The sequence below is a fragment of the Prinia subflava genome, chromosome 29 (assembly GCF_021018805.1).
Source record: "Prinia subflava isolate CZ2003 ecotype Zambia chromosome 29, Cam_Psub_1.2, whole genome shotgun sequence".
Taxonomy (NCBI): domain Eukaryota; kingdom Metazoa; phylum Chordata; class Aves; order Passeriformes; family Cisticolidae; genus Prinia; species Prinia subflava.
Window position 1 is genome coordinate 2,423,043 of NC_086275.1, and position 10,436 is coordinate 2,433,478.

The 10,436-nt window shown below is 50.4% G+C and overlaps 1 protein-coding gene across 7 annotated transcripts in view; it reads right to left on the minus strand.

Moving 5' to 3' along the window:
* Nucleotides 1-9,031, minus strand: part of ANK1 (ankyrin 1) — a 36,943-nt gene extending 27,912 nt beyond the window's left edge. For 2 of the 7 annotated variants that reach the window (XR_010083209.1, XM_063420052.1), the window contains exons 1-2: nt 3,392-3,591; nt 1,345-1,446 (exon numbers count right to left, since the gene is read on the minus strand). Coding sequence is in view for 6 of the 7 variants with exons in the window: in XM_063420052.1 (XP_063276122.1) it covers nt 1,345-1,446; nt 3,392-3,430 (141 nt within the window). In the remaining variant the exon portion in view is untranslated. Of the gene's footprint in view, nt 1-1,344; nt 1,447-3,391; nt 3,597-8,880 lie in introns of those variants that run through there. The other 5 variants (XM_063420050.1, XM_063420048.1, XM_063420049.1 and 2 more) reach the window with 4 other exon arrangements.
* Nucleotides 9,032-10,436: the final 1,405 nt, after the last annotated feature.

Sequence of the window (10,436 nt, forward strand, 5' to 3'; positions counted from 1 at the left end):
AAATTGGTGGGATGAAGATCAGATGGCATGTCAAGGTCTCTGAACTTGAGCAAGAATACAGGGCCTGTGGGATAGGTCTGACCACATATATCCCTCTTTATTCTATACAGGACATGTGAGGTTGGACCTTTCCCACAGGTCTGATATTCCCCAGAAGGAAACCCCAAAGTGCCATCTAACCTCAGGGAGATGGCAGGAACGAACCAGTGCAAAGACATCACTGAGAGAAGACCCTCATACTGTTGTAGCCATTGTCTTTCCATCAAAGTGTTAAATGCCCTCACCAGCACCAGAAATCTGGCTGGAAACAGGACTTGAAGCTGGTCAGTGGAGATAGCTGATGGCAGACCATCTCTTTTGGTGAGAAAGAAGTTCAAAGTCATCATCTTTAGCTTGTGGATGAGTCACCCTGTTGTAATTCTTTACAGAGTCCTCTCCAGAACCCCATTTCCCTCTGGGCTAGAGCATTACAGGACCAGTGGACCTAGAAATCCTCCCTCTACTTTTAGGCATGCCATGGGAAATGAGTGAATATTCACAGTGCACGCTGCTTGCCCAGTCCCCAGTGACTGCACTGGCTGCCACAGTGCACAGATCAGTAGGTCTGAACTTCACTTGGTTTGGAGACTTGATACTGAAACAGATAAGTGTGCCTTTGCTATCTGCTGAGTCAGCCTCCCCAGCAACACCAGTGCTCCAGAAAGCAGTGACAGCACAGCCTGTCTGCTCCCCCTGCTCAGCCTAAGCCCCCTGAATCTGTCCCTACAGCATCTGCCCCAATTCAGGCTCAGCTTCTTGCACTTGGCAGCTACACAGATACAAAATGTTCTGATGATAATGTGCAAACCATTCCCCAGTGCCTGCAGATCTTTGCTCCTGAACAAACCTGTTTATGTGAAGGATGAGGAGGACGACTCCTGCCCAACACCTCCCAAACCACAACTGGCATTTTGCAAACCTTCACTGCTTGTGATAAACTGCAACTTCTAGGAATCCAAAAGCCTCAGCACTGTACCACTGCAGGCAAGAGGAATAACCCCCAAGAGCCATTCCTGTGATGTTCCAGCCACTGTGCTACTCTTTACAGCTATCTGCTCTGCCCTCTGAGAAGCAGCTGAGCTCCTTCCAATTGTCCTATTTTCTTGTCACACTAAAGGAGCCCTCTCTGCTTACCTCTCAATGTCCTTTGTGATGCTCCAGCCAGCACATCTGGGCTCCCCAGATCTTTATAGTTATTGCTGCCCTCCTGGGCCCCAAAGGCAACTTCTCCAGGTTTCCCCTCTGGTCAGCCACATTTTCACATGAACTAGAGATAGTACCAGAAGCCCTGTGTGTTTCACCTACCTGGTTACAGGTGTTAATATCTACCCCATTCCTGAGGTGATCCAAGGCTTTGTCCAGATTCCCAGATCTTGCAGCTCTCAAGAAACTGGTTGCAGCATCAGCCTTGGGGATAAAAAGAAAAAGCATGAAACTCAGAGCCTCCTTGTTCTCCCCCACCACCAGCACTGGGTCAACTCTTCGCTCAGCTGCAGAGAACATTACTACACAGACCAGGAAGAAAAGGCAGAGGCCAGGCAAGTCACAGTGGGAGCTGCTGGGACAGACTGAGTTGCCCCAAATCAGACAGGAAGAAGAAGGGCTCCGACCTGGACCTTAAGTGAAGAGCATCCAGATTATGGGGCAAAAGGTCTGCACCTCATCCCATCACACTGCGGGGACAGTAGGGAGGGATGTCCTGTCAGCATGGCAGCCTCCCTTAGCCCAGGAAACCCCTCCGTGCCTGGGCTGAAGAACTACGCTGATGGAGCTGTAGTGAGCCCACCCCTATCCTCCTCCAGAAGCCACTGGGTAGCAACAGCAGTGAGCTCAGGTACCAGCACCAAGGACAACGGCCCCCACTGAGCACCTCACAGCTGTGAAAGTCACTACTCTCCTTTTGACAGTGCCTCCCTGCCACACCACAGCAAGCCCAGGCAAGGTACAGCAGTACTTTTAGCAACACTACTTAGCAGTGTGAGGCAGCAAATGGAGACAATGGCATGGCTCACTAGAAGCTGGAGAACTGGGTGGAAATGCAGTGATGTGGGTCTGTGAATCTGGGAACTTGGACTGGTAACTGGAGCTGGTGTGTGCCTGCTCAGGCCAGCCCAAAGGCTGTCTGCAGCCAAGAGCTACAAGACATCCATGGCATGGGTGCAGGACACTCCTCTGTCTTCAGCTCCAAGAGAAACCTCTCTTGTACCACTCACATCAGGACTGACCAAGGGACCTCCTGTGCTAGGAGAGCTTCTGTTTTGTCACCCCAAGCCATCCTGTATTGCCCATAGCCTGGTTGCAGAGGAGCATCCAGGATCAGGAAGCTCCTGGACAGGAGCTGGAAGCAGCACAGCCAGAGATAAAAGCACTGGAGGCATATTAAGGAAGATGATGCACCACGCAGGTTCAGGGCTCCGCTCTTCCCTTCTCTTTGCAGTCTCAGACATTTGAATTGGGACTTTAGAGCAGCAAAATTCAGATGCCTTCTGGTCTCCTCCATCTGCCTCCCCCCACTAATCCTTTCTGCCCGACACTCCTACCACAGAGAAAGGCAGCCATGCCCTGGACCCATAAGGACTCTGTTCCCCACTGTAGAGGTAAGGCCCATGGACAGGGTGACCTGGCCCCTACTGGGCCTGGCACAGAGCTCAGGCCAGGCTACCACTGCAGTGGCAGGGTGCCAGGGCCCCTCTGGGACCAGGGGTCAGGAGGACGGGTGGTGCAGGGCAGCACCAGCGTGCCCCATCCCGGTGTGTGCAGGGGGAACACGTGCTGACCGCATGACCTCCTGCGCCAGCTGGCTCTGCTTGCCTCCACCTCAGAGGAGAGCTCCATCTATCAGGGAGAAGCCCCCAGATTCACAGCGCAGCTGTGGCTTTGGAAGGCTGTAAACACAGAGGAGACACAGCACCTCAGTGCTCTGCTCACACAGAAGGATCAAGTGCAAGAGGCAGAAGGCAATGCCAGCATTGTGCTTAGAAGTGCACATTCACGCTCTGAGCTCTGCGTGCTGTCTGGGGTCCAGTGAGGAATCACTGACAGCTTCAAGCAACAGGCTGAATGCAAAGAGCTCTTCCAGCTCCAGACACTGCTAGAAGCCTCTGCTTCTCAGGTCAGGATCAACAAGGCAGCAAAACCTTGGAAAATCAAAGCACTGCTCAGCCAGGCTCTGTCATCCACACGACACACATGGAGCTTTGAAGATTAAATGGTAAAACTCTACATGGCCCTGCAGTAAAGGGGCTCCCAAAGCCCCAGCGTACCCAGCAGCAGAGACTACAAGCAGAAAGCAAGCAGAAAAGCAAAGCAGAGGTGTCTGTGAGCAGGAAGGAGAAGTGTGTTGAATACTCACAGCCGTGTCTGGACCGGACCTGCCCTTTCGTGCTGCCATAGTTCAGCACTTCGGCTGAAACCCGAGCCTGGTGTCCCCTCTCTGCCTCCTTGGTTATCTACTCCCCAGCTTTGAGAGAGCCAGTAAGTTACATTGCATTCTATCTAAAAATACAGGCTCCGTCCTCTCTCCAATGCAGACCCTGCAGGGATTGCCAGCTGCTAATGGAATTTGTTCATTTTCTCTCCATTATTGTGTCAGACAGGATATTTAATACCAAGCCACCTCCGGAAAGCAAATGACTGCTGCCAAGCGCAGGGAGGGGGTCAGAGCTGCAGGTATCACCTCAGGAATAGCAGACAAAAAGCAGCCCCACAGACATGTCCAGGAGCCTGGCAACTCACAGGTAACTCCTGCCACAGAGGTGAGGGGTTGGGGTTCCCTCCTGAGCCTCTGGGTGCTGGGAAAACATGCCAAGGCTGGAGTGTGTCAGAGGTGCTGCCCTTTTGCTTCCCATGCTCAGCATGTAGCTTCCAGAGATGCACAGAGAGATGCAGGGCATCAGAGACCAACAATCCGATCACACCTTCCACCAGAGAAGATGGAATAGCTCGCCTCAAACAGTAAAAGCAGGTCCACAGTCATATTGTGCTTCTGGTGTCAGGCTGCACAATGGGACTGCCTGCCTATTGCCCAGGGCAATTCACTCCCCAGGAAACAGAAGCATGGGCTGGGTCACTGCCACCTCCTGAATTTCAGCAAAAGAGAGCACTGACAGCAAGAAATGCAGAGGCCTCGTGAACACAAGTAGATGTGCACATGGAGAAGATACACACACGTCCCAGTCAGCACCATCCCAACTCCTCCAGCCACAGACAGACGTGTTGCAATTATCAGCACCCACTAACAAGCACAAAGCGCAGCCTCACACACACAGTCACTTGCTGTGTGTCCCAGAACATACAGCAACTGCTTCCAGATGCACAAACTGCCTCTGCGGATTTTCCTTTATGTGGCGTTTGCAGAGTTTCTTTCCTTTCTCCTTTGCCTTCCTACCAGTTTTCCAGGAAGGAGATATTCCAGGGGAGAAAATAAGCTGCCTCAGTTGCTGTTGTATACCTCTTGCACTCATAGGTGGCTGCTAAATCCCATACACAGCTCATGCTCTACAGACTTGCAGACATCCAAGCTGTGAAGTGTCAGGAGGCTGCTGCCAGCAATTCTGCAAGAGGGAAGCCTCAGATCTGGACTTTTTAAAGTGCTCCAAGACCTTCTAAAGTCAAAAATATAGCACAGCACATCAGACTGTGCTTCTACTCTCCTTCCCTTTTCCTTCAGGAAAAATTTCCCCTGGTCTGCTGACAATCTAAATTTTTCCCTTTCCCTCTGTCCTGGTTTCAGAGTACATTTTTTCTCATGACTCCCACTACTGGCCTTGAGTAGAGGCTTCTTCTCTTCCTTTCCCCAGGTGTCCTCTTGCTCTCAAAACATTAATGCCACTAGTCTGGAACCACATGAGCCTATTGCCTTGTAGCTATGTCCAAGGCAATAAGCAAAGGGGAAGTCAAAACAGAGGCTCAGGCTGGATTTCAAGGGCTGCAGTCAGAGGTTCATAAGCCTGCTGTGTCTCTGGCCTCAGTGTCCTGCTCTAATCTCTTCTGGCAGTGCTTGCTCTCACTCACACCCAGGGAGGAGCTCCCACCAGCTCCTGCTGCTCATCACAGATAACAAAAGGGAGGGTCTCTCCCGTTAAAGGTGGCCACACTTGGCAGGAGCCCACTCTGTATGAGCTGCTAAGTGCTGTAAGTAGATGATTTTCAAATACAAATGAGTCTAGGGACTTGCGCTGATCTCACACTGTTTTCTGGGACAAAAAGACAGTCAAGAAGCAACTCACCACACTATTCTAGCCTGGCACACACGCATCCTGCTGCATTGCCCTCTTTACCTTGTCTGCTCACTTGTCTCTTCAGCCAAGCTGACACAGACTTATGGAGCAGCAGACAGGAGGTCCAGCAAGGAAACACCTGAAGGCTGGGCAGCACACAGTCACCCCAACAGCCAGAGAACCCCAGGACTGGCAGTGAAATGCAAACTCGAATCCTGGCACTAAGCCATATATTGCTATGGGTATCCTGTCTACATGCTGTGGGAAGGTCCAACTCACATGACTCAGAGGTCATCCAGTTACTTCCAGCTACAAGTGCCAATGTCCTGGAACCTAAAGTCAGCACTGCCAGCTGGGGACGTGTGATAAACCCTTGCCAAGGGCAACAGCCCTTGCTATTTGCTTGGACATTTCCTTGTTCCTGTGGGCTTTTGTCCAACAGTGGGCATGATTCTCACCTTTGTGGCATTATTTCCAGCAGAAACACCCAAACCTCACATCAGTGTAGTGGTTTACTTTTAAGTAACTATCCAACCTAGGAATATATCTGGAGGCAATGCTCATTTGGACCTCTCCACCTTGCAGGTATCAAGTACACAGTTTTGCAGGTGATAACCTCAGTCCTTTCTCATCAGATGTGAAGAATTTTTCAGTCCTCAAAACACCCTAAAAGAGCTGCTAAAATTAGGAGCAGGTAGGGATAACACCTAGGGTTGCCATAGGACAATCAGGGAAGATGAGTAGATTCAGCTCAAAACGCTCAGAAACAGAAGCAATATTGTCTGTCTTAAAGGAACCTTCTCTCCTATCTGTATTGACAGAAACTGGATGCTCTCGGTGGGCCCTGCAGTAGAAACAAAACCTACTGGCAGGTTTCTGCCTTCAGAGTAGAAGGCAGCACTCAGCAGAATACAGCGTCTCCAGAGAGTCCACAGTAGCAAAGCAGGCAGTTGGCCAGCAGAACACAGAGAACAGGCAGACACTGCAAACCCAGAAGAAAGAGAAAAGCTAAAGCACTGGGAAAATTTATCTGATGAAAGGATAAATCCAAATGCTTAAATTCTATTCTTTCATCATCCTCACCCCTATCCACATGATTCAAGACAGATAAATTCATATGCTTAAGTTCTATTCTCCCATCATCCTCACCTCTGCCCACATGATTTAGTACAGGTCTGCAGATCTTAATAAGACTGATGAGAGTCAAGGCACAAGAATTCATCTCTGGAAGGCATCTGCCAAGTGAGTTTGTTCTCATTTCATGCACCAGCCTGAGTAAACCCTTTGTCCATGTTCCTTTCTGCTTATCTCTGCTGCTGTGAGATTTCACAACAGTCCCAAAGCATGTACCACAGAGGCTGATGGCTGATACGACTAGCAGAGATCCTCAGAGCAAGATGCAAGGGGGAGCTCAACCATCTCACAGCAGGTGAATCAGAGCATGCAGGAAGTGAAAGATCTGTTCATGTTCCCATACAAAGGATAGAGCTGGAGAAAAACTCGGCAAAACCAGCTAAGGAGAAATCCCAAAGCAGAAGAAGGAGGGAAGGAAGGCCCCTGGCAGGTTTGTGGAAAGGGAAGCAACCTGTCAATTAGCATTTTTCCAGTGCTGGAGAGAGGGCAAGCTTTCCAGTGCCAGCATCAGACTGGCCTCTCTGCCATGCACAATCCTCCACCATTACATAATCATGAGTAATGAGCTTTTGGAAAGCCCATTCCTGTGCACCCTTAACAGGAGAGTAAGTTCTGGACTGTCACTGGTGGCACAGGTCAGTGTCAGGGTTCACTCAGTCCCTGCTGAGCATTTTCAGATACAGATGATACATTTGTCTCCCTCCTTCCCCGCTCATGGGTCCCCCTTTGCTGGCTGCTCCAGCTGGAACAGGTTCAGAACTGTGAGGAGGGCAGATATCACAAACAACTTAATCTGCACAGAGCAAGGCAGAGAGGAGCTGCCCCTAAACAGCAGACTGATCTTTCTGATAAGGATCCCCTGCTGGGCTACAGCCTACAGCTCTGTGAAATCCTGCAGTGCCTGCCTGCTGCCTAATGGATTTTCTAAGTAACGTGTTCAGGATCTTGTTCTGTCATTTCCAAACTATCACTTTCCCTTTGAAGTACAATGCTGGATCCAGCAGCAGTGGAGAGTGAAGAGTGAAACAGGGGCTGGTCCAGAGACCTGAACAGGAAAAGGAGACCAGATCATCTTTCCTTTCACACAGAGCCAAAGCGAAGAAAGAATTAACACAGCTACTGCTCCTGCCAGCTGAGGCCACACACACCCAGGGGAAAGCTGTCACTCTCCTTTGTTGTTAGCAAGAGCCTGTGCTCTCTGCATATCCTGAAAAAGAAAAGCTATTTTTACCTCATCAAAAAATATATAGGCTGTGACTGAAGACAATACATGAGAGCTCTTTGCTCAAGCGCTACACCTCTTCTAATAACATAACAACATTTACAGCTGCTGAGAGAGATGCAGCACCACAGCAACTGCTTTCTATCTCCTACTTTCCTGATGCATTACCTTTTTTGGACCATGACAGGTCTGTGCAATAAACACTGGGGAGCTAAGAGGGCTCTAGCATGCTGCCAGTGCAAGGGGGGATTCAAGAGACATGCTCTGAGCCTGCCTGATGTCAGCCTGGGACTAAGACACAGCTTCTGGCCCAGCCTCAACCTGCCCTGGGCTCTTGTCAGTGCTCTCCTGCTCAGGTGGTGTGCTGGAGTCCAGATCATACTATCAGGGTCTGTCCTGGTGCCCTGTGGAGAAGCTTCCTTTTCTTTCCTAGTGGCGCTTATAAATTGCTCCTGATTTCTGCAGTCTGCTCTGACTCATTCCCTACCTCTCCTCCAGCAAGACTAGTCCACACCTGCTTTGCTTGCCTGCATGAACAAAAGGCCTTAGCAGGCGGGGTTCTGCTGGGATCTGCATGCTGGGTGGTATCACAGGACAGTCCTTGTGCTGTGACTACCATAGATTTTCAGCCTTAAGCCAGGCTTGCCTGGCCAGCACCTGGAGTGCAGCCTCTGGAAGCCATGCAAGGAAGAAAGCATTGATAGAAAAACACCAGAAGCACGGACCTGGTAATATATCTCTGCCAGCAGATCCCTGGTGAGGACATGCGAGCAAAGCCGTTGCAGCACAGCCACCTGCACCACAGCAGAGCTAGCACAGCACTGTGCTGAGAGAGAAATATTATCCTGTACACCTGGCCCAGGCCTCCACAGGGGTAGAAACAAGAATGGTGACAACGCAGGAATCAACATTTACCATGACAATACTGCAAAAAAAAAAACCACCCGGGGCACCTCCCTTGTCCCAGTAAAGCAGCGGTGAGAAGGACAAGGTAAATACAGCACCGAAGTTTCAATGCCAGGCACTGTCACTGGCTCCAAGGATGACCTTAGGTGAGTTACCAATGACCCAAGAAGGGCAGCAAACCCTTCCTGCCAGTCTGAGGTCCATTTAGCAGCAATTGTCTGGGGAGAAGAGGCAATATCTTTGGAATGAAGTTCATATTACCAGACGGAATATACCTAAACTCCCTTGTGCAAACCAGATGAGCTCATTTCTCTCCTCTTTTGCTGCCCAACAAACCCCTGACCTTGCCCAGGTACTCACCCTCAGGTAATGCATGCATGTCATCACTGCAGGAGAAGGTCAGCTCACCCTAGACAGCCAGGGTCTGCAGCTCTGATCAACCCACTTATGCTGAATGCTGCAGCCAAACCAAGCGTGAGCAGGCTGGAAGAGGTTTATCAGCAGCAGGACTGCACCCTATCACCACTCACACACCTGACTACAAGCCAGAACAACAAGGAAGCTCCTGTCTGGAGTCTGGAGATTACGGGTTGTCCCACGTCAGGAACCTGGCGGGAGTTGCCAGGCTGGGCACAGTGTTTAGTGGATGTCATGCCTGAGCCACACTTCATAAACATGTCTATGAGCTGTTAACAGGGAGGAGTCCATGTGCACAAACCCTCTCTTCAAATAGTATAAGGGAAGATGAAACTTCAGCAATATAAAGCAAAATGAAACAGCTCTGTGGCCAGAACCACACTGTCTCTTGGTCTGTGCCACACAAAGCAGGCTGGGCTGGAGACAGAGAGCAGAAGATCTCAGTTATTTCACAGGTCTCTGCAGACCTTGGCTGGTCCCAAAGTCCCAAATGGAGGACACCGAGATGGAACTGACGTGGCAAATGAGGTCTAGTGACAGCAGCTCCAGGCTCTTTGTAGGGCCTAGAGCCCACTACAATACAATGAACGCGCCCCTTCCCCCCTTCTACCTGCACAGCAGACTCCTGCTCCAGCATCCCTTCAGGAGATCCTTGCTTGCAGCAAGAAGGCAAGGGGTCCACAGTGGTTGGTGCATGCCCTCTCTGAAAGACACGCAAGGGAGTCACAGCAGTTGTCCAAAGGCACAGACCTCCTGGAGACCGCTCCCGTCCCACCCTTTCCTGTGCTCCAGCTCAGGGGGACCCTGCAGAGCAGTGATTGCCTGGCTGGCAGGAGTCAGCCCTCTTGCTACTGCTTTGCCTGTCCCATCTTGGCTCCAGATGCTAAACTGGGGCCAGCCTGGCAAATGACCTGGGGTGCTGCAGGGGAGCCACACAGCTTGGTTTCCACTTCCAGCCAGTTACAGCCCTTTTTGCCAGTTACAGGGTCAAGAAGGCCAAGGTGCTTCCAGCAAGGCACTTGGGCCAAACCAGTGAATGCACAGTCATGAGATGGTCACACCTGGAAAGGTCTGGGCAGTATTCAGATAAATACAGCTTGTGACGTTTGCAGATTTGAGAAAGAAACAACTGCTTTGCCAGCTGTATCTCTCTAAGGAATTTCTATAAAACAGCCCAGCCCACCACCAGAAAAGCTTATATGAGCTGAGAGGCAGGAAAAGTAGGTCAACAGAACCTGTTAAGATGGCAAAATGCTTTGCATTACAGAGAAATTATGATTTTTATACTGAGCAAAGACCAAGTTTAGCATCAGAGCAAAGCAGAGTCCTTACCTCAGTCTAGGGAAAATGCCTTCCCCTTTGTCCAGAGTCATTCAGCACTTCATTGACAGTCTAGATTCCCTCTGATGTTTGAAATGGAACAGACTCCACTTTTAGGTAGAGCTCAAATGTTTGTTGCCAAAAGGATGGGCACTGCAACTGCTGGCTGGCTGGCACAC